This window comes from Cydia splendana, chromosome 25, assembly GCF_910591565.1.
Source record: "Cydia splendana chromosome 25, ilCydSple1.2, whole genome shotgun sequence".
Classification (NCBI taxonomy): domain Eukaryota; kingdom Metazoa; phylum Arthropoda; class Insecta; order Lepidoptera; family Tortricidae; genus Cydia; species Cydia splendana.
This window is the reverse complement of record NC_085984.1, coordinates 3,830,363-3,854,549: the sequence shown is the minus strand read 5'-3', so window position 1 is coordinate 3,854,549 and position 24,187 is coordinate 3,830,363. Positions and strand designations below refer to the sequence as shown.

Here is a 24,187-nt window from a genome sequence, read left to right as displayed (position 1 = left end):
TAAGAAACCAACTCAAAATTTGCATTTGATTACTTTGTCTCACATGTGAATAAAATGCAACTTTGCTATCAGTTTTTAAAGTGCAAAGTAAGCCTTTCCGAGCTGGTGTGGTGAAAAATATTTAAAATCATTCTCAAAAGCGTATTAGAGGTAGGGTAATTCGCCAGTAACTGGCCACTTATAGTAACTCGCCGCCCTAAACTAAAAATAACAGAATTCATTTTAGTATAAGTCCAAATAAACGTTTTATCTATAAGGTTTCAATAACTGGCCGCCTTATACTAAAATGAATTCTATTTATAGGTGAATAGAATTCATTTATAGTTTAGGGCGGCCAGTATGGCGAATTACCCTATTACCTTCAACTAGTGACTCTGTGAGCTGTACAGACCTCGCGAGCATGACTTGAAATTGAAAAAATGTAGGGCTCCGCCACTTTGAAAAATTTCCAAAAACGAATCTACAAAAAAATACATTTAATAATCGAACCTGCTCACAAAATTTCACGGGAATGATCGGTTTAGAATTGAGACCTGTAGAGGAGAACATCCGGACATACGAAAGCATTTTTGCCCAAGGTGAAACGGAGACCTTCGCTAACGCTCGGTCAATCAGTCTCAAAAGCGTGTTAAAAAGTAAAAAATATCGAATCTTTAAGCCATATTTTGTTCATATCGTCCTTTAACAATCGGTATCCTCTTTTTTGGATGTTGGTTAAAAATAAGCGAACTAATGACTTAAATTCGTCAATATAATAACTATCAAAATTCCATAAAATTTGATGTTTAATGGCCTCTCCAAACGTCACCGATAATCGCATGTGATTTCCAATACATTGCGGCATGCTTAGAGGATATAACCAACGGAGACGCCATGTCTAAAATCGTCGGTACAAAATAGTCTGCCGTTTTTTGCGGGGGAGGGGCACATCAAATGTATAGGTACGTCATGTCAGATAAACGTCAGTCCATACATATGGTTGACAAGTTGTTGACCATTGGCCGCCTATTTTCGACAGAGGGGAACGCCTGTTAATGGCGGCTCCATTGTTAATTACTCCGAGGCGGCATGTGGTCAATCGATTGAATTCGTTGCTCATCCTTAGCCAGCAAGTACCTAAAATCGCATGCCATTTGTTGCAACGTCTGTAGAAGCCTTTTCTCTACGACCTACAACGAGATTTAAAAAAAATGTAAAATAGAAAACAAAAACATATAGTCGTAGCATTAAAATGCGTCATAAATGGCAGTTTGGCCATACAACCTTAGTCTATTATTTTCAACAACAAAACAAAATAAAACTCGTTCGAAATTTGAATTGAACATGTTTATGCTTCGATTTTCGATTTCGGCGCAATGTGAATGTTGCTCTAAAGTTAATTATTAACGAAAATGGACGAATTTATTCAAGATTCAAGCTTATTTGAAGATATTTACAGTCAATATGATGAGAAGAATGACTTTGACAAGTGTGTCGAAAAATATCAAAATGACTTGTCGTCAAATACGAATAAAACAAAAGTAACTTTGGCGAAAGGTAAACTTTTTCGATTCAAGTTGGTCTGGTTATTAATGTTTTTAAAATGGCTGTTTAATCCTTATTTACTTACGATTTACGTATAAAATCTCGATTGATATAATATTTCAAATAAAATTGCATTCATTATTAAATCTATTTCATTTATATTAGGGTCAATATAATAAAACTTAACAAACTTTCGTCTTAAATAGTTTTTTGCATTATCGCGTATTATTTTCAGATAAACTAAAGCAAAGCAATAGCGAATCAAATGTTGCGCCTCCGGTTAAAATAATACCGGTTTTCGGTAAAAAACGAAATAAAGCCAATGATGAAAAGAAGAAGACAAAAAAATTTATCGCACCAACGAAAAATAACGTCGATTCGCAAAAGGAAAATGGTTTAGCCAAAACCGAAAATGAAGATTTAAAACCGGACGCCCAAAATGTTATTGAAACTACTGAAAACTTCACGATTTCTCAAAAATCTTTAAAGGAATTTAATTTTGATGCGACACCTTTGCCATCGTTAGATCATACAAATAATGATGTTTATTTTAATGATCCTAATGTTATTCAATCTCAGTGTTCAACCAGTATTTTCAATTCTCAATCTTCTGTAGATTCAGTCCATAAAAAAACCAAGCCTGTTCAAAAAGCTTCGAATTTAGGGGGTTTTATTTTAAATTCAATCAATCTACTCAATGACGAAGAGGTACTCTCTCAACAAACTACTCAAGAGAGCTTTCATTCGGGGAAATCCTTGACTTTCCTATCACGTAACAATTCCATATGCTCCGTAGTGTCTTTAGGCAAAACTTACAAAGATATGGATGTCAAAAGTTTTACAGAAAACCCTCAAAAAATAGTTACAATGAACACAGAACATAAAATACCTGCTCAAGACGAATTTCTCAATCTTTTTGTAACACAAAATACTCAAAATAAACAAAATAATGTTGTTATGAGCACTGAGTTCGGTGATATGGGTTTCAACGTATTCTTTGCTAACTATGTTAAAGAATATGGAAATGATATGTTTATTTGCGAGCAACTAAAAGATCATAAAATAGAAAATGATAGTGCAGTAACGCGTGATATGATTTTGAATATGTATGAAAATGAAAATTCATTGTTCTTAAATAAGATGAAAAATTGAAACAATTCATGTACTGGTTCTGTAGCCCTAGTGATAAAGGGTACAAGTCTGGGGCAGCGACGGCGTAAAAGGGTGGAAGTTCCACGTAACACATATTTACATCTGAGCTGCGCGAGACTTATACCCTTTTTCGTTAGGGTCACAGGTGTAATTAATTACCTATTATAATACCGTGATTCAATATTGTAATAAAATAATAAACTTTAGATTATTCATGTCGTTTTTCTAATTTTAATCCAAGAATTGAACTATCTAATTCATAAATGTAAGTATAGACGCAAATATGTTTAGGCAGTTTTTATTTATGTTATTAAATTTATTTATTTATTTATTGGCCACATATAATTTGTAGCAGAGCAGGTAGGTAAAAACATTTATACAAAATTAAAAATAATGTATAATTTTCTTAAACAGTTTTTGCTTGATAAATCTGTAAATGAAAAATAAAAAGAACAGGTACAGTCACCACACGGGACAGTTATGCCATTTAGGGTTCTTGCTAAATTGGAAATTCTATAGCATAAGTATTGAACAACCAATTTAGCTAGGACCCTAAATGGCGCAACAATCGCGGAGCGTGATGGTACCTACTTGTTATCGATGGTCAAAAAGGTGTCACTGCTACTGCTATAAAATCAACCTAATTGACAACTGAAAACGTGGTACCTTTTGCTATTACTAATCTTTAATTCTTTATTTCACAGCGGACCCAGAGAAGGAAAATATCCTGATTGCCTACCTTCCCTCCGGACAGTACTGCGGAGTGAAATTATTCCAGTCCCGGCCTACTAGTTTCAAGAGCGAAGCCTCCAGGCTACAGTGGGACAAGCAAGCCGCTTCTAACGCCATCACGCTTAAGAAACAGCTGGGTAAGACAGAAATATTGTAATTAAACATCCTCATCACCTGCCTTCCCTCTGGGCAGTACTGCGGAGTGAAACTTTTCCAGTCCCGGCCTGCTAGTTTCAAGAGCGAAGTATCCAGGCTTTAGTGGGACAAGCAAGCCGCTTCTAATGCCATCACACTCAAGAAACAGCTGGGTAAGACAGAAATATTGTAGTTAAACATCCTGATCGCCTACCTTCCCTCCGGCCAGTCCTGCGGAGTGAAGCTTTTCCAGTCCCGGCCTGCTAGTTTCAAGAGCGAGGCCTCCATGCTACAGTGGGACTAGCAAGCAGCTTCTAACGCCATAACATGCCTAGTAAGACTGAAGTACTAAGTAACTTACTCTGAATTTAAAAAAATGTTTGAAGAGTAAAGTTAGTACTTTATCCCTTATATTAACAATAACCGGCTTTCGCTCTTTATTGTAACCGGTTTTTTTATTCAAAATAAATAAATATTATAGGACATTCTTACACAGATTGACCAAGTCCCACAGTAAGCTCAAGAAGGCTTGTGTTGTGGGTACTCAGACAACGATATATATAATTAGGGATTGCAATCCGGTCCGGCGGATCCGGTAATCCGGCCGGATCCGGCACATTTTTCGAGATACCGGATCCGGCAAAATTCACCGGATCCGGTCTCGGATCCGGTAAAGTGAATCAAAGTACTAAAATATAAAATAAAAGCTTAAAACACTGCTAAAATTTAAAAGTTCTCGCCAATATTCGAATTTTCTCGCTCGCAAACAGCAACACAACAACTTGTTTGTTAGTTGACGCCAGTCTTCTAGCCGACGAAATATGTGTCGTCGTAGCGTTGAGATTTCCGTGCACCGTAAGTACTGGATTGGTTTATACCTATTCAATTTATTGTGTTGTTACATTGTAATTTAATGTACATGTTCTTTCGTTTTATTTTATACAAACGATTATTATAGCCCACTTACATATAATAAGTGTTACCTGCATTTAAAATATAATGAATGAATATTTATAAAACTTGATTCAGCACTTCAGCAGTTAAGTTAAATGTTTTGTCGAATTAAAAGTAATTAGAGGAATATATGTTGATTTTTGACGACCGGTCTGACCTAGTGGGTAGTGTAGTGACCCTGCCTGTGAAGCCGCGATCCTGGGTTCAAATCCCGGTAAGGACATTTATTTGTGTGATGAGCACAGATATTTGTTCCTGAGTCATGGTTGTTTTCTATGATTTTAATTATTTGTATATTATATATATCGTTGTCTGAGTACCAACAACACAAGCTTTCTTGAGCTTACCGTGGGGCTTAGTCCATTTGTGTAAAAATGTGTTATAATATTTATTTATTATTCGATTTATTTATTTTACATCTCAAGTTAGGTTATTTATAATATGAATATAAAAGTAAAATATAAAAACACTTACAAAACGATAAAAAAATACATATAAACACATTATAAAAAACCTAACCTAGGGTGCCGCCAGCAGCGGGGCAAGGCCCAAGCTACCGGTGGTCAGGGCCGCAGAGAGAGGAACCGGCGGACTATCCGCGCCGTGTCCAAGATCACCGCCTTCTGCATCTGACCCTTGATCCAACCACCTAGCGAGAGTCTCTCAAGATGTTGGTCGAGACTCTTCGCTATTAGACCGTTCACTGAAACGACTATCGGGACAATGATCGTCAAATCAACATCCCACATGGCGGTTATCTCGTGAGCCAAGTCTAGGTACTTACTGGACTTGTCCTTCTCGGCCTTCACAAGATTCTCATCATGGGGGATGGTGATGTCAACGAGCACAGCCCGACGTTGCGATCGATCTATTATCACTATGTCAGGCTTATTGGCTACAATAGTCCTGTCAGTGATGATAGATCGATCCCAATAGAGCATGGCACGACCATTCTCGAGAACAGGCGCAGGTAAGTACTTGTAGTACGGTACTTCGCGGTCCACAAGGCCATATAGAAGAGCAAGTTGCTGGTGAATAATCCTGGCTACGAGATTATGTCTGTGCAAGTACTCGCCGTTAGCAAGATGAGAACACCCGGAAATGATATGCCTGAGTGACTCTCCGGGACGGCGGCATGCCCGACAAATGTCGACCGTACCGTCCTTCAGGATATATTTCCGATAGTTGTTCGTCATCATCACTTCGTCCGCAATTGCACAGGCAAAACCCTCGGTTTCTCCGAAGAGGTCCCCGAATCGTAACCAGTTCACCGACGCGAGCAGGTCCACATCGGGTCCCGTGAGGGCCTTGTAGAACCGCCCGTGTAGCACCTTACTCTCCCATGCCGCCTTGCGATCCGCAGTACTTAGTACCACAGGTTTGCGCCAGTTCTCGTTTGCCAAGGAGAGCGGCGTGAGGTTCCTGTCTACTGCCACTACATCACGATGCATCCCACACTCGTTGTTAAGGAAATAATTCCTAAGATTGTACACCTCGCGGTTATGGAGATCCTTGGCGTTTAGGAAGCCTCGGCCTCCACACTTCCGTGGGATGTACAATCTCATAACTGACGAGCGTGGGTGTAGCATGCGATGCGCGGTGAGCAGTGACCGGACCCTCCGATCCAGGGCGTCGAGCTCGGTCTGAGTCCACCTTAGTATGCCAAAGGAGTATGTGAGTAGGGGCATTACCCAGGCGTTGAAGGCGCGCACTTTATTGCCTCCTGACAAAAGACTGTTAAGGACTTTTGTGAGCCGACTGCAAAAGCGCTCCTTCACCGACCGTCTAATACCCTCGTCCTCAATACCCAACGACTGTGACATACCAAGGTATTTATAGGTTTCTGATTCAGAGATAGATCTGAAAGACATTGTCTCAGAGAGTTGTAAATTTCTTGAATTTACAACCCTCCCCCGCTGTACATACATAACCGCACATTTATCGACACCAAACTCCATGTTGATGGCACTACTGAAAACTTCGGTGATTTTCAGTAGTTCCAACAAGTCTTGGCTATTTGGTGCAAATAATTTGAGGTCATCCATGTACAGAAGGTGAGAGATGACTTCACCCTCTCTCCGAAGCCGGCAACCTAGTCCCAAATCTTTCAGCAGGGTGCTGAGGGGATTCAAAGCTAGGCAGAACCACAGGGGACTCAGACTGTCGCCCTGAAAGATTCCTCGCTCAATCCTTATAAAATCCTGCGGGCCAGGGCGGTCATCCCCGCCTCCTGGTTGACGAAGGACTGTGGTCCACTGCCTCATACACGCGCTTAGGAAGACTCAAAGCTGCATCAACTTTATACAACTCTAAGACCCTCCCCAACCATGAATGGGGCACCGAATCATAGGCCTTCTTGTAGTCAATCCAAGCGGCTGAGAGGGCACCCTTGTTCCGCCGGATTTGTTGGCAGATGGTCATGTCTATAAGGAGGAGCTCTTTAGTACCACGGGACCCAACCCTACATCCATTTTGAGCGGAAGCCAGAATATTGTTTGCGACAATGTGCGCGTTGATTTTTGCTCTCAAAATGGATGTAAGGAGCTTGTAGAGTGTAGGCAAGCATGTGATGGGTCTGTAGTTCTTAGCTTCCGTGGTACTACCGGACTTATAGAGCAGGAAGGTGACACCAGTTGTTAAGGAAGGTGGGAGAGAACCAAGCTCGAGGGCTTGTTGAAATTGTGCTGCCAAGCAGGAGTGCGAGCATCGGAACCACTTTAGCCAGAAGTTGTGCAATCCATCCGGCCCAGGACTTTTCCAGTTCTGGGCCGTGCGGATGGCACAACTGACGTCATCGGGGCTGATGGTGACTGCCCCCATAGGTTCGATGGACTCGCACTCACGCTCGACAACACTCATCCAACTCCCCTCGGTGTGTCCGACAGGCACCGACCAGATGCTACGCCAGAAGTCAGTCATGGCAGTAGCATCCGGCGGCTGCGTGTCGGGCGTACGAAGGTTGGTTTCCTCCCACTTTCGGTACACCTTCCTTTGGTCACTTTGAAAAAGGCGATTCTGCTGGAATCGATCCACACGCTCTCTGTAGCGGCGAATACGGTTTGCCCATGCATAGACTTTCTGCTTTAGAAAGTCGATGCGCTCTGTGACATTGGCCATGTAGTCGCGGGGCCTGATATCCGTCCCCGCGAACGCCTGGTTCACAAAGCGCATTACTCGGGGGCGATTGTTGCCCCCCCTGAAGCAGATCAGCTTTGCGATGAGAGTCCTAAACGAGCTGATACGTCGCTCGATCCGCGCTTGCCATGCAGGGACACCTCCGACGGTCCTAGGTGCACGTTCAGCGTCCGGGAACTTGACGCGAGCAACACGGCACGCCGCGATGGCTCCGCAGTACATGATCGAGTGCGTATCATCTAAATCTTTACTAGTCCGTAAATGTGGCTCTAGTAAAGCGTTTAGGGCTCCCATTAGCGCTAGATTCCGTCTATTCATAGGCAGACGTGGTAATCGGGGCCTAGAGTTGGTTGTGGCGCGATACTGCGTAATCGCCTCTTCCAAAGTCCTCCTCAGTTGCTCATTAGCAGTTGTACTCACATTCTGACTCGCGAAGTCCCCCTCGTCGGTACAGAAATCAACCCGTGGCGCCCCCGGTGCCAGGTCGGGTGCGGGCACCGGATCCGGCGACGTGGCGGGCAGATCTCGCACCGAGGTGGAGTCCGCGCGAGCAGAGAGAGCCTCCTGGCGAAGCCGATCAAGTGTCGCGTCATCCAAGCGCTTTAGCCGCTGAATGACGCGCACCTGATCCGATAATCGCTGCTCCGACACGGTGATGGTTGGTTCAAGAGCCTGAAACAGAGGCAGTATTCTCGAACGGTAGGCGGATAGCTGTGTTCCCCCCTCTGTAGCCCCATAATAGGCGCGCATGACATTCTCGTTCATGTCTCGAGTCCATCGCATGCGTCGCACTATACCACCGGTAGCGGGAGCCGTGGGCGGGGCAGGATGTCCCGCAGGCCCCAAGCGTGCCGGCAGCGGTGGCCGTCCTCGTCGCGCAGGTGGTCGTGGCGGCGGCGGCGGCGGCCCGCTCTCGTCACTGGACCCGTCTGTGTCAGGCGCCGTTGCGAACTCGTCGCCTGACGACGATGTGGACGAGGAGGTGGACGAGGCGGGCGGGGGTGGTGGGCGTGCGCTTGTTGTTACCGCTTTAGCTCGACTCCTTGTAATCATCTCTAATTTCGTAGTTTTGCCAGTGGTGTACTCGAATGACAAATGTCAACACGGTAGTAATGCGACTGCGACCCATGGTCGCGGTGTTTATAGTCAAATATACCAATTGTCCGCATTATTTACTAATAACTCGGTTGACACAGAGCAAATTATCAGTATTTTAGGGCAAAAACCACATGTAAAAATATAATTTACGAAGAGAAATGTAAAAGGACGTCTGTCATATTTATTTATTATTATTATTTATATGTTATTTTGTTATTATTATGCTACTAAATAAAGCGAAAAAATGTTTTGTGTGAATAAATGTTTTAATGTACCTATACTTGTAAGTGGGATAAGGGCAGGGGAAAGAAAAAGACTTGTATAGGTATGCACATTCATTGATTTTGTTTGCTCAAACTAAAATGGTTGAATTGAAAGCACCTTTTTGTGGGAAATGTGGGTTGGACTATAGATATTTTAAGAGAAAAAGAAGATTTCATTTGTGAGACTGATTATTGTAATAAGACTTAGTGGTTAAGTAACAAAAACGTTGATTTTTGAAACTTAAAACAGCCGTTTTATTAACCAGTAAAAAATATCCTTAACTTAGCATATAACGCTAAAAAACATAATAAAATACGTGACTTGATGATTTTTTTATCGGCAATACCAATCCGGCCGGATCCGGCCGGATCCGCCGGATTGAGGCCAAAATCCGGCCGGATCCGGCCGGATTCCAAACCAGACCGGATTGCAATCTCTATATATAATATATAAATACTTAAATACATAGAAAACAACCATGACTCAGGAACAAATATCTGTGTCATCACATAAATAAATGCCCTTACTGGGATTCGAACCCAGGACCATCGGCTTCACAGACAGGGTCACTACCCACTAGGCCATACCGGTCGTCGAAAATACAGTGTTTACCTAACAGAATGCTAAAATCCTGCAACTGTAAAATACATTTTTTTTTATCATAATATAGTTGGTTAAAATAATATAAACTAAAAGCGCTGTTTGTTTGCCTCCAGAAAAAGGTCAAATCACACCACAGTCGATATCGGCGCAGCTCGTCATGGATCTGAACCTGACCGACGACGACCGACAAGCACTGGACAGGGACAGAGATCTGGGTATGTATAGTTTTATCTCTGAAACTACTGGGTCTTAATTTTTGAATAAAATACACAACATAGTTTATTACCTATACATGACAGGAAAACCTATTAGAAATGTGCAGTCAAGCGTGAGTCGGACTTAATGTACGGAACACTTGAAACGCGAGTCCGACTCGCACGTGGCCTGTTTTTAATTATCGTTTTGTGAATATTAATTACTATTGCAGAGGTAAAGAAGTCCCGCCTGCACTTCCTGAAGACAGAGATGAAGCTGATCGAGCTGGACGCCAAGATCAAGACTTGTCTCAGCTTGGAGAAGGCTGACACTGAACTCTGTCTCAAGCTGATTGATGAGATCCTTGGTAAGTTCTTATTCATTATTAAAGTCCCGCCTGCACTTCCTGAAGACAGAGATGAAGCTGATCGAGCTGGACGCCAAGATCAAGACCTGTCTCAGCTTGGAGAAGGCTGACACTGAACTCTGTCTCAAGCTGATTGATGAGATCCTTGGTAAGTTGTTATTCATTAATAAAGTCCCGCCTGCACTTCCTGAAGACAGAGATGAAACTGACCGAGCTGGACGCCAAGATCAAAACTTGTCTCAGCTTGGAGAAGGCTGACACTGAACTCTGTCTCAAGCTCATTGATGAGATCCTTGGTAAGTTGTTATTCATTATTAAAGTCCCGCCTGCACTTCCTCAAGACAGAGATGAAGCTGATCGAGCTGGACGCCAAGATCAAGACTTGTCTCAGCTTGGAGAAGGCTGACACTGAACTCTGTCTCAAGCTCATTGATGAGATCCTTGGTAAGTTGTTATTCATTATTAAAGTCCCGCCTGCACTTCCTCAAGACAGAGATGAAGCTGATCGAGCTGGACGCCAAGATCAAGACTTGTCTCAGCTTGGAGAAGGCTGACACTGAACTCTGTCTCAAGCTGATTGATGAGATCCTTGGTAAGTTGTTATTCATTATTAAAGTCCCGCCTGCACTTCCTCAAGACAGAGATGAAGCTGATCGAGCTGGACGCCAAGATCAAAACTTGTCTCAGCTTGGAGAAGGCTGATACTGAACTCTGTTTGAAGCTTATTGTTGAAATAATTGGTAAGGAATAAGCTAATTTCCTACTAGTCAAATCAGATTCTTTTTTAGAACTGTCAAAACTATTTGCTAATACGGAATTTATATGAAAACTAATATAGTGACGTCATGGTCAACTCGCCTACTTCATCCACATGTTACGTCACAGCAACAGGGGGAGGGGGAAAAAGTGTGACACGGGGGGAGGAGGATCTAAAAATCGAAATTTTGTATGATGTAATTAATGGATGACCCCTACGATAAAACATATTCATTGTATGCAGTTCCATTTTATTATTTATTTAAACGTTATTGCACAAAATATATACAACAATGTACAAGTGGCGGACTTAATACAATTGGTGCAGAGAGAGAAATATGTTGAGTGAATTAAAAAAAGCAAACTATATTTATAAAATAAACTACATAAATAAACACAGAACCACATTTCACATTTATTTTCTTACAGAGCTGGACCTAGCCGCCCTGATGCTGCTAAAACACCCGACGTGCATGGAGACGGTGAAGCGCATGCGCGTGTACGTCGGCAACGCGCCCTCCTGGGAGATGAGCGAGGCCGAGGCGCTCACGTTCAGCAAGCAGGCGCACCGCATCCGGAACAAGGCCGACGCACTCTTCATCACCATGAGGGTATGTAATGTACTTGCTATAATAGAATAGAATATTACTACTACTATACTACCCTTAAAATTAAAATACCAACTATAAAATTAACCAAAGTGTTTGTATTTCCAGGACTTATTCCACGTACCCGAAGGAGTTTCCTTCTGGGAGCTGTTCAACGAGCGTGTGGCGCAGTTCAAGGCGGCCACGGAGACCCTGCACGCGGACAAGCTGCTCGAGATGGTGCACGAGCCCATCGGTAAATACCTTTTTTAGGGTTCCGTACCCAAGCAAGGCAGCCTAGGGGTGGACGTATGGCCACGCGTTGGGCGGACAGAATAACGTCAGAGACAAACGCCGCATTGCAGGCTAGCATGCACTGGGCCCAAGACAGAGCGGCTTGGAGAGCGCTGGTGAAAAGTGTCCACATTCGTCACGTCCCTCAGCCATGAGGACACGACACGGAAGAAGACCCAAAGGGTAAAAACGGGACCCTATTACCAAGACTCCGCTGTCCGTCTGTCTGTCACAAGGCTGTATCTCATGAACCGTGATTGCTCGGAGCAATGAAATGAAATGAATTGTAATGAAAATATTTTATTTTCAGGCAACTATTGGCCCATAGATAAATACCTTAAAACTAGCATACATATTATTGCAATGCCGAGCCGAACGGAGCCGAGTTTGCCCGAAAGGAGGAATATCTCCCCACTGTCAGTAGACCCTTTCTACCAAGCAGGAGGTCCCCGGTTCAAATCCTGACATTTTCTGAGTTATGGATGTTTTCTATGTGTATGTATTTATCTATATCTACACAAGCCATATTCAGTAGCGGATTTGCGCTAAGGCCAAGTAGGCCCGGGCCTAGGGCGGCAAATTGTGACAAGAAATTCGCTGATGATAGCAAGAAATAACTCAAAATGTAGTCAATATGAGGGGTGCTGAGAAAGGGGCGGCTACAGGGCCTGAGGCCTAGGGTTGCAAAGACTGCAAATCCGCCAGAGGCCATATTGAGCTTACTGTGGGGCTAGGTTGTGTGTAAGATTGTCCCACAATATTTATTTATTTTATTTAAACTTTTAATTGTAGAACTGTCCCAGCCAATCGCTCACACGATGAAGGCGGCGGTGGACGCGGCCAACGAACAGGAGGCTGCGGAGTCAGACGACGCTGACAAGAAGAAGAAAGCCACCCCAGGTTAGTTATACTCTGTATCTTTAGGTATTTACATACATACATATATCACTGGCTCAGTGACCCAAAGAGGATCTTGGCCTCTGACACATGAGAGCGCCATTCTGCCCTATTCTGCGCCACTTCACGCCAGTTGGGTATCCCGAGGGCGGACAGGTCTTTTTGGGCTACGTCACTCCAGCGGTATCTGGGACGCCCAGACGGACGTTTTCCGCCCGGGCGCCCCACATACGCTCTTAGATATTTAAATAAAAGTAAAAAAAAATCTACCCTCAAATGGCTCCTTAAGCCAAATGAGGGTAGACGGAAACATTACACGATCAAATAATGTAGGCTAAAGTCGGGTCGTTCAGTGACTGATCCAGGCGGTTTTGTAATTGGTCGGTTAACCAATAAACTACCTGAAAATGTACAAATTATTCATTAAAGGCATTATTTATTTAAACTCTATTGCATAATAATAATAAGTACAACTGGCGGGCTGATACCTTAAGGCATTTTCAGGCAGAAATTCTCAAACACGGGTGCAGTGAGAAGAATATTTCAGATATTATGGCAACTTGAATTTTTATTTTTATTTTATCCGTTATGATTATGACTTGACTTAATTAACAAACACAATTTTCACAGCTAAAGGCAAGAAGCCTAACAGCACTCCATTGAAACAACCCCTCAAGCGCGGACGAAAACCGGCACAAGAAGAGAAGAAGGAAATGGAAGAAGAAGACAAAGCTGAAGAGCCAGACACCAACAAACCTAATGAAAACGATAAAGATGATTCAGAGCCAAAGGAAAATAATGAAAATGAAAAATCTAATGAAGCGGAAAAGGCAAACGATGACGCTGCCGATAAAGAAGTGGAGAGAGTTAATGAAAACTCTGAGAATCATGAGAATGAGGAAAAAGGCGAAGGTGACAGCGAGAAGATTAAAGACGATGCGAAAAAGGAATCTAATTCTAAAGAGAAGACTAATGATGCAAAAAAGGAATCTAATTCTAAAGAGAAGACTAATGATGCAAAAAAGGAATTTAACTCTAAAGAGAAGACTAATGATGCAAAAAAGGAATCTAACTCTAAAGAGAAAGGTGATGTTAGTAAAACAAATGACAAAGATGAAATAGAAGATGAGAATGACAAGGAAAGCAAAAAGGAGAGTGAAAAAAATAGCGATAAGTCTAAAGATAATGGTAAAAATAAAGAGAAAGGTAATGAAGCTAAGAATGGGAAGGATAAGCCGAAGCCGGGGGACAAGAGGAATAAGAGTGAGAAGGAACCGTCGGTGGAGAAAGAGAAGGTTGATGACGAGCCTAGGGCCAAGCGATCGAGAGAGGTGAGTGGTGTGTGCACATATTAGGCGCCATGGGGTTTCTTGTTTCCCATAAAGTCTTAAGTCATAATGTATTGTTTGTCAGGTTATCATTAGTCCTAAAACTGAAACCGTTAACTTTTCAGGAATTTCGTAAGGTTATCCTATAGATAGGTTAGGTTAGGTTTGTTTTATGGCACTCCTAAAAAGTTACGCGTTTCTGAAAAAACTAATTATGACTGACGAAAATGCGGACAAACAATACATTATGACTTAAAACTTTTTGAGAAACAATAGAGACCCTATAGTTCGTTTTTTTAGCATTAGAAAGAACTTGAAAGAAGGTAAGCGATCTTGACAGTCATGTCTTTTAATTGAAAGAAGCTTTATAAAAATCAGTAACTATTACTTATGAAAGCAGAAGAATATAAAAGATCATATTAGATTCAATAATTGTTACATATTTGCCGTAACTTATTTTTAAAACGTGTTTTTTAATTAAAAGACACATCAAGATGGTTTACCTTATTTCTAATGCTAAAAAAACGAACTAAGCGCTATTCATTTATTACGTAAGATGATTTTTGCCATTTTTTTACCCCCACCCATCCCCATGTAAGGGTGGTACACCTATCCTATTTCTTTGTCCAATGTGTATTGCGTCCATTGCGTCTCACATTTTGCTTTAATGAGAGAATGAGACGCAATGACATTGGACAGGAATACCACCCTATAAAAAATTAAGAATAGGCCGACCCCCTCCCACCTATATTACGTAAGAATTTAAGGTATGTTCTAACTCCCCTCCTCCCCTAAATCGTCTTACGTAGTAAATAAATGGCGCCTTACATCCCTACTAATATTATTAATGCGATTGTAACTCTAACACCTCTTCAAGCTTAACACATTCATTGCCACTTATTGCTACGGGTTACGCTCGTACCGCGTAGCCACGGTATCGCCTTATGTAGCGCGTAGTCGCTACGAACAGTGTACCCGACAGTCGGGTTCTTGGCCCTGAATGTGTTAAACCGCTGGACCGATTTAGATGAAATTTAGTATGCAAATAGTTTGAGGTCCATAGAGGGACCAATTTTTTTAGCTATTCATTTTAAAATAAGAGCGTAACTACGTTTTTAGGGTTCCGTACCCAAAGGGTAAAAACGGGACCCTATTACTAAGACTCCGCTGTCCGTCCGTCTGTCTGTCACCAGGATGTATTTCATGAACCGTGATAGCTAGGCAGATGACATTTTCACAGATGATGTATTTCTGTTGCCGCTATAACAAGAAGTACTAAAAACAATATAATCAATATTTAAGTGGGGCTCCCATACATCAAACGTGATTTTTTGCCGTTTTTTGCGTAGGTGGTACGGAACTAGTGTCCGACCGAAACATGTTTTTTTGCCGAAACCGAAACCGAAACCGAATGTTCGGCTTTGGCTCTAGTTTCGGCCGAAACCGAAACCGAAACCGAAACTTTTGTAGACTTGTTAAAATCGTTGAAAAAATGTCATAAAACCGCTTTTACACACATATTATGGGGCTGTCAACACCCAATGTCCTTGATATTGATGTTACTTAAGCAGTTTTTTAAGAAAATTACTAGAGTTAGACCAAGATAATTCTGCAACGATTTTGATAACACATGCAGTGCAAGTGTTACTTTAAACGTCAAAACTTCCATGAAATTATGACGTATAAATAACATTTGCACTAGTAGCACTGCGTATGCTATCAAAATCATTGCAGAATTTTCTTGGTCTAACTCTATTCATTCACCAGTCAAGCTAACATGTAGATACAGGGTCAACCAAAAAACCAACCAAAAACGCGAGCGCAGCGAGCGCGAAATTTTTTGTTAACAATATCGCAAGGCCGGGTACCAATCTTCACCTGAGGGGCTACCGCGAAAACCGAAATTCGCAAATTGCGGGGATCTTTCTCTTTTACTCCAATGAAGGCGTAATTAGAGTGACAGAGAAAAATGCCCGCAATTTGCGAACTTCGATTTTCGCGGTTATAGCCCTGGGCCTAAAAGTCCGAAGTGCCCCCGTGAGGCGAACTTTCATGCGAAGTCAAAGCCGTGCTTCAGGCTTCAGGATAAGTAGTTAAGCACAGACTCCAACCAATGTCCATTGTATTAAAAAGCGAGACCGCAGGCCGAGCATGGCGCAGCGAGACCAAAGGCTAAGCTGAAGTAGAGGACATGTGGAACACAAACCAATGGTAAATTGAGGTAAAAAGTGGCAAGTGAAAGTCGAGCATTCGTATAAAAAACTGTACTGGGGACCCTTTTAAGGGCTTTTTCTTCGTTTTAATCAATAGTCAGCTGTTCAGCTTCGCAAAATATTAACTATTGAGAAAATCAACTTTGCGGCACTAGTTGAGCGTAGCCTTTAGCCTCGCTTAAAATTTGCCATTAGAGGTAGATAGAAAAATGAGTGAATAAGAGCGAAAAAGACATCGTTCGACTCGTGCCGAGCTGATACTCGGCCAACGGCTACGTGCGACAGTGCTATCTCATTCACTCCGATACAATTAGACAGTGTGCGCGTTATAGGTATTGACAGCCTCTTAAGACTGCGTCGACCGTCCAGTGGCGCTCTCATTAGTGGAATTGTGTTTTATAATAAACCAATTAATTTCTGTACCTATACATGAATCAGTATATGTAGGTATGTATTAATATTGTTGTCCTACTTATTCCCCAACTTTTGGTGTTTGTCCGAAGTACCATTTCGTAAGTTTCGGCCCGGCCGAAAGGTTCGGCCGTTTTTTGGCCGAAACCGAAACTACAGCCGAAACATGATTTTTTGGCCGAAACTGGCCGAAACCGAAACCGAACCTTCGGTCGGACACTATACGGAACCCTTAGTGCGCGAGTCCGACTCGCACTTGGCCGGTTTTTTATGGAGAACCGACCTTGTTGGTGACTTAAAGATATTATAACGATTTTCATTCAATTTTCAGAGCAAGAAGACTGAGCCGCCGCCGCGGTCACCGGCCAAAAGGAAGTCCCGGTCCTAAGCCGCTTACAACTTTAACGGAATTATTCTCGCCACTACAGTGGCCACTTGACTGACACCTTTTGCACAAACACCATTCTATTACATCTATAATCCAAACTAATAAATGTTAAAGCTGTAAGAGACGGGCGTACCGAACCCCGAACTTGGTCCGGTCCGAGGCCTGTTTGATCGTGTGTATGGTGGTCCAGGGTACGTCCGTTATTCAGTGCCAGCTCAAGCTACGTCCTACAAGCATGGCTAGTGATCCAAAAAACTCGAGCCTTTTAGCTCTTTTTTTTAGGGCTCGCCTCAACTCTTGACGCCTAAAAGGCTAAAAGCCTTTTCAATTTAATTAGTAAAATAGGCTTTTAGCCTTTTAGGCGTCAAGAGACGAGGCGAGCCCTAAAAAAAGAGCTAAAAGGCTCGAGTCTTTTGGATCACTAAGTGTGGCCGATAACCCACGAGATATGATAAACCCACACAACACATAACACAGGAAATCGCGGTAGACCCGTTTGTGTAATCAAATGTGACGTTCTACGGAAAAAGGTACCTTATGGCGGCTGGCGCTTACGTCGCATAGCGCCGCAATAATATTGGAGCGGCGTTAATAATAGCGTAAAGGCCAACCGCCATAAGGTACCTTTACCCGTGGGACGTCACATATATGTGTACAAAACGCGAGAGTTTAAAGTGTTATACAGGAAAAACCGTATGTAGGGAAAATATATTTAATAAATTGAACACTTTGGGTTTGTGCAAATTGTGTATGTGAAACTAAAATTATGTAAAAATTAGATTTCTTATTACTGAAACGTAATGAAATTTATCAGTAAAATTATGCTGTTCATCGAGCTACATATAAAATTGTAAGTCAGGCTATATTAAAGTTTTTGTTATTGTTAAGACCGGTGCACACCGGCTGCGTGTGCGTGCGCTAAAATGTTGGAGCTGTGCACGCAAGCGGTGTGCCGCCTCTCATAAGGTTCAGTATATTACAACGAGCACGTCTACGCAAACGCATCCGGTATGCACAGGCCTTTCGATTGACGCACACGTCTGAAATTAAATTGTATTTAAGTGACATTATAAAGGCGCTGCCACACTTTGTGACAATGGCAACTGATCAACATTTTTATGACTACATATTAAAATAGTTGACGTGCAATATCCATTTTCATTTACACTTATGTATAACTTGGAGAACACAATAGTACTGACAATTCATTTTTTTAGTCTTAAGTCCGAAGCATACATACATTTGTAAGGGTGGTATTCCACTGTCCAATTTCTTGATCCAATGTCCATTGCGCCTCACTCTCTCATTAAGCAAAATGTGAGACGCAAATACAAGATATTGGACAGATGGAAAACCATCTTAAGCAGCATTTTACTGTTTAGAATTATACAAATAACACCTAAGTTCCTCTTACAATTATTATTTCTAAAGTTTCGAAAATTAAGAAAAGTTGGGTATTCCACATGTCCAATATTTGATCAAATTTGTATTTGCGTCTCACATTTGGCTTACTGAAAGAGTAGGACGCAATGCACATTTAATCAAATTTTGGACAGGTGGAATACCACCCAAACCTATCACCAATTCATGGTACGACAATGGTAATGTTTTAACAAAAATAAATGTTTAATTATGTTGAAAAATGCTGAAAATACTCGCATTTTCAGGAATACTACTTCTACTACGTTTCTTCCTCCCCTAACATTTTCATTTACAATTCTGAACAAGTATAATTTAGTGTTAAAATGAACATATAAGTAGAAGTACACTCGATGAATGTTAGCAGACAATTTTAGATAATAAGACATCGTGACGAAACTGACTTTATAATGAATGACTTCTGACTCAAGATGTATTGAACTAATAGATCAGCATTGATCAAACAGTGATCAAATTAATTTGTGTAATTCTTGTACATGGGTACAGCCGCCATCAGATATATATATCAGATATATCGGAGCGGCCAAGGCTCTCAAAAATATCTGAACACGCCTCTAGTGTACACCCCAGGCCAAAAGTATGGAAACAAACTTATATGACAATAAAAAACTAATTTTCATATAAATATTGTATTTATTAAAAAGAAATATAATATAGTAAAATGATAATAGAACATTTTAAAAGTAAATTACTTATAATTTTCTTTAATAAAACTGTAAATTCAACTTCTCGTAGAAAGACGATTGAGAAGGTTGATTTGTATGTTCTCTCAAATTAATATTTTTTTCGCATATATTAGGATGTTTTAATACTTTGGGTGCTGTTTTAATCTTATAAAACTGCCTAAAGTAATTTTTGCGTTACCAATACACAATAATAATAATGGAAATATTAAAAATTAAGAAAAATAACTTTGTTTCCATACTTTTGGCCTGGGGTATATGTTCAGATATTTTTGAGCGCCTCGGCCGTTCCAATATATCTGATGACGACTGCACAACTGTCAGTTCAAAACTCATTTTTATCAAGCAGTTACGAGTGCGAGCGATACTATTTTTTTTAATAATACTTGGGACTCAGGTGCCGTTAAGATAGAACATTCTTACGATAGATGTCGCTATGCGCCTCCCTAAGGCGTGTAAACAAAAAAAACCGGGCAAGTGCGAGTCGGACTCGCGCACGAAGGGTTCCGTACCATAATGAAAAAAAAAACAGGAAAAAAAAATGCAAAAAAAAACGGTCACCCATCCAAGTACTGACCACGCCCGACGTTGCTTAACTTTGGTCAAAAATCACATTTGAATCTTTATTTTATTTTGTTTTTAGTATTTGTTATATCGGCAACAGAAATACATCATCTGTGAAAATTTCAACTGTCTAGCTATCACGGTTCGTGAGATACAGCCTGGTGACAGACAGACGGACGGACGGACGGACAACGAAGTCTTAGTAATAGGGTCCCGTTTTACCTTTTGGGTACGGAACCCTAAAAAGAATGGAAAGATTCGCACGGTTTTGGTAACCTTTGGTAGCTTAGTCAGCTAAGAGCGGCGTTATGAAAGTGGTGAATATTTTTCAATTTCCTTTATAATAAAAACAATTGTTTCTCTTCATCTAACCATATAAACAAAATGAAAGACCTTAAAAACTCACCCATATTTTCAAAACCGTTTTCGCCGCCGTCACAATAGACATACAAATACAATGGCAGTTTTTGAAGCTTTTTCCTTATCATACATACATACAATTCATCTGAATGTCACATAAAATGCATGTTGTAAATATTCTATGTAATTTACTCAATTTTGAGTATATGTTTTTTAACGGTAATACATATATGTACTGCTTTTGATTTTTGGGACCAGTCCTTTCACGAATTTTCACACATACTCAAGTAGGTTGCACTGCACACCTGATTTTCAAGCGTCCATGGGCTACTGTGTTTGCTAATCATAAAGACAGGACGCTTATGCCATCATTTTTAGAAAATGTCGGGACTGCTTACAAAAACCAAATTTAATTCTAGGTTAGTTTGTAAAAATTCTAGTAAACTATCCTAAGTTAGATATTTCTAAGCCTGATTTGAACTGGAATAAGGATTTAATCTGAGATTAAATAAAAATCTTGAAATAAAACTTATTCTCTTCGTCGAATTGAAACTAAGGCGGACCCTCGCGCATACTGGACGTTACATTTTATATAAATTTACGTCTCTGATTTTTTATATTAAACTAAATATACTGATTTAAGTCCATTTACAAGTGTGTAAAAGCGGATTCTTGATGTCAAGAATATATGATTTCAAATATATATTGTGTTCTTTTATTTTTATTAACTGCCTTTTCTTTCAATAACACAAGGCTACATGTCCAGTGGAGCAGTGAGCGAGATAAAAATCCACCAATAGGCTAGAGTCAGACCAAGAATAGTCTGCAGTGGATTTGATAGCCCACGCAGTGCAAGTGTTATTTTAAACGTCAAACTTCTACGTATAAATGACACTTGCACTGCGTGGGCTATCAAATCCGCTGCAGACTTTTTTTGGTCCGACTCTACTTTCCTATAAGTCAAGCTTCTTTTTTAGAACTGTCAAAACAATTTACTAATATGGAATCATGTATGGAATTCATATGAAAACGAGTATAGTGACGTCACGGTCAACTCACCCTACTTTTTATATTTAAATCCGATTTATTAAATACAAATTGTGTTTAAAAAGTAGCTGTTATCTATGTTTTTCTAATAATTATCTGGTGCTTTATTTCGTGCACAGTTTGAAATAATTTATTTTAAGTACAGGAAACATCCCTATATAATTGTATAAAATCCCCGCTCCTCTTTGCGCTATTGGTGGATTTTATTCTCGCTCCGCTTCAGTGGACAGGCAGCCTAATTGGGCCCAATGGGTAATCAATAAAATAGGTAGTTCACGCAATAAAATTATATTTAATAAAAATTACAACTGTTTCAAAGTAAATCTAATATCTACGTTTCTTTCTATTCTCTGCGGGGTAGGTGGCAAGAATCTTCTTAAGGCATTCATCGGCGTCGCCCTTATCTGGAACATTATAGGTTTCATTAGGCTTAAAAGGTTTCAGGTACAGTATACAGTTAGCAGCAGAAGTTGCTGAGAGGGCGAGGTGTACAAAATTACATTGACACGCTTTATTCTCTTAACAATAAAGTCGCGTCAAGATCAGTTTGAACACCTCGCCCGCTTAGCAACTTCTGCTGCTGACTGTACCTACCTCGCCAGAAAGATTTTAGCAACTAGTGGCTTTTGGCTCCTCGCTACGCTCAAGGCTTTTAAAATTACTGTCCTACGCTCGTGATTCTAATGTAGATTTCGCTAGCTCACGACTGCAAATGCAAAATTAGCACTCGGTGCATAACTAACTTTGTGATTGTGCTTTGGTTGCACAAATACCTAAGTGGAAGAATTAATACATTATATTATAAATAATAAGTACTGTAAACTGGGGTTACTTTGATTCGTGGGGTAACATTTATAATCGATTTTTAAACTATAAGGAATACGTTTCTGAACGCTTTCATTACCTATAAATAGAATTCATTTTAATATAAGGTGGCCAGTTATTGAAACCTTATACTAAAATGAATTCTGTTTATAGGTGAATATGTCGCAGTCAAAAGTGTGAACTGGTCAAAAGAACTTTTAACCGACAAAAACAGGCAAAACTGCTTTTGACTGAGCATGTTGGTCAAAAGTAGGTTTACCTGAAAATCATACCTATTTCTGGCAGCAATTAAAAAAGCAGCAAAAGCAGTTTTGCCTGTTTTTGTCGGTTAAAAGTTCTTTTGACCAGTTCACACTTTTGACTGCAACAAATATAATTCATTTTTAGTTTAGGGTGGCCAGTTACTGGCTAATTACCCTACTTAGTATACTTACATTTTTTATAATGAACATCATCCTCCGGAGGGCGAAACAACAGTTCCGCACCTGGGTCTTCGGTCCCAGCGGTCATAAGTCCCGAAGGCACACATTTCTTATTGCCCATACTAAACAGATTATTCAGTACTATGGGGGCATATTGACCTCTGAACATGTCCAAATAACGTTCACCTTCGGGCATTACGTGGGGCTCAGGGCTGCGGTGCGCGTAGCAACGTCTGTATCTATATTTGCTATATTTTATGTAGTCTGACGGACTTGCCTCATTTTTGCGAGAATTTGATATACCAATGTTATCGTTAGGTATTTTTACTGCGCTTTTTAGTGCATATTTATTTTCGTCGATAGTAATTTTATCAAATTTGGTGATTAGTCCCGCTTTCGACGCTTCATCTTCTGTTATAAATTCGAAATCTGATGAATCGTAGCCATCCTCGGAATGACAATTTATATATTTTTCTTCACATATTTCTGTTGCTTTTATGTTGTCAGATTCGACTTCCAACTCTACTGGGACTTCATACGGTACAATATTATTAATCTCATATTTCTCGAGACTTGTAGTATTACTGTTACAATTTTCAACTCCAGTGCTATCTTTATCAAGAAATAGATTTTGGCTGATAAATTCGTCTAAATCAATTACTTCGTCGTTTGTCACATTTGTATCATCAGTTTTATCTATTATTTCTTCTAAATTACTGTATTCCAAGTATTCAGTTACTAAAATACTATCTACTTTAAAATCATCTAAATCATCATTTGAAACTATTTGCCCAAACTCGTTTTTATCTCCATGTTGACTTGTATCACCAATGTCGTTTGTTTCACTTTCATCTTCTATTTCTATACAATCATTACCAAAGCAATTTTTTGCTAAAAGTTCTTCAAATTCGTCCAAATCGATGACTTCGTTTGCAACTATTTCTTTACCCTCATTTTCATTATTAGTGGTAATTTCATTTGTATTATCTTTTATGTAACCGTTTTCCAAGCATGTAGGCCATGTAGCTGCTAAAATACTTGCAAATTCTTCTATGATGCCATTTGTGATACTTTCGTTGATTCTATTATCATCGTTTTGTTCAAAAGTGTTAGTAAAACTACAATAATTTATTTTATCTTTATCTTCTATGTCTACACTATCGTTACCAAGGCATCCAGGTACTGAAATACTTTCTAGTTCGTTTACGTTAGTCGTGTTTTCGTGTAGATCTTTCGGATTATTACTTATTCCATTACTGTTTATATTATTATCCATTGCTAAATTTCTTTCGTCCATAGCTTCGCACATTTCGTCTAGGACGTCATTTAAAGGTCCCTCTGTGCTTTTTTGGGAGTCAGAAAGAAAATATATGTTTAGGTCTATCAGCTCCTCGAAATCAGTCATGTCATCCATTTTAGCTCCTGCCAGTATTACTTAGCTACTCAATGATGACCTAAAACTATAAAACATATATTATATGCTTAATAGGGATGCGTTTTTTACGAAAAACCGGCCAAGTGCGAGTCGGTCTCGCGTTCCATGAGTTCAGTACATTACCCAATTTTTAACAATGTATTTTTTATATATGAAACGCGAGTGAATTGATTGCCTTTAAAAAACCCGACGGGTCTGATAAAAAACTAAGTAATTAGTCCGACTCACACTTGACTGCATATTTCTAATAGGTTTTCCTGTCATCTATAGGTAAAGAACTATTTTGTATATTTTTTTCATAATTTTAGACTCAGTAGTTTTGGAGATAATGGGGGGGAATAGTCATTTTTTTTGGCTATTTTCTTAAATAACTTCTAA

At 40.3% G+C, this 24,187-nt stretch overlaps 3 protein-coding genes across 3 annotated transcripts in view; 2 read left to right on the top strand and 1 right to left on the bottom strand.

Moving 5' to 3' along the window:
- Window positions 1-17,361, top strand: part of LOC134802864 (PC4 and SFRS1-interacting protein) — a 29,999-nt gene extending 12,638 nt beyond the window's left edge. Inside the window, exons 9-16 of the mRNA XM_063775599.1 lie at window positions 3,381-3,545; window positions 9,711-9,812; window positions 10,025-10,159; window positions 11,345-11,526; window positions 11,632-11,758; window positions 12,589-12,696; window positions 13,324-14,024; window positions 16,977-17,361. Of these exons, the coding sequence (XP_063631669.1) occupies window positions 3,381-3,545; window positions 9,711-9,812; window positions 10,025-10,159; window positions 11,345-11,526; window positions 11,632-11,758; window positions 12,589-12,696; window positions 13,324-14,024; window positions 16,977-17,033 (1,577 nt within the window). The 3' untranslated portion in view covers window positions 17,034-17,361. The remainder of the gene's footprint in view (window positions 1-3,380; window positions 3,546-9,710; window positions 9,813-10,024; window positions 10,160-11,344; window positions 11,527-11,631; window positions 11,759-12,588; window positions 12,697-13,323; window positions 14,025-16,976) is intronic.
- LOC134802839 (uncharacterized) lies at window positions 1,726-2,732 on the top strand (the record flags this gene model as incomplete). Its single annotated transcript, XM_063775571.1, has 1 exon — window positions 1,726-2,732. A coding segment is annotated over one exon (951 nt), but the record flags the coding sequence as incomplete, so codon positions are not given.
- A 4,090-nt stretch (window positions 17,362-21,451) lies between the features above and the next one.
- LOC134802644 (uncharacterized) lies at window positions 21,452-23,840 on the bottom strand. The gene is made up of 2 exons (XM_063775279.1): window positions 22,387-23,840; window positions 21,452-21,531 (listed from the first exon to the last, which is right to left on the bottom strand). Exons 1-2 carry the CDS (start codon window positions 23,786-23,788, stop codon window positions 21,452-21,454), a joined length of 1,482 nt encoding a protein of 493 aa, XP_063631349.1. The 5' UTR covers window positions 23,789-23,840.
- Between the last annotated feature and the right edge of the window lie 347 nt (window positions 23,841-24,187).

What these genes read in the sequence shown, in the direction of transcription:
- LOC134802644 (XM_063775279.1), bottom strand. Translation starts at nt 23,788, where the DNA reads ATGGATGACATGACTGATTTCGAGGAGCTGATAGACCTAAACATATAT. An exon ending in TGATGTTCATTATAAAAAAT is followed by an intron (nt 21,532 to 22,386) that starts GTAAGTATACTA and finishes ATAATGTTCCAG; the next exon opens with ATAAGGGCGACGCCGATGAA.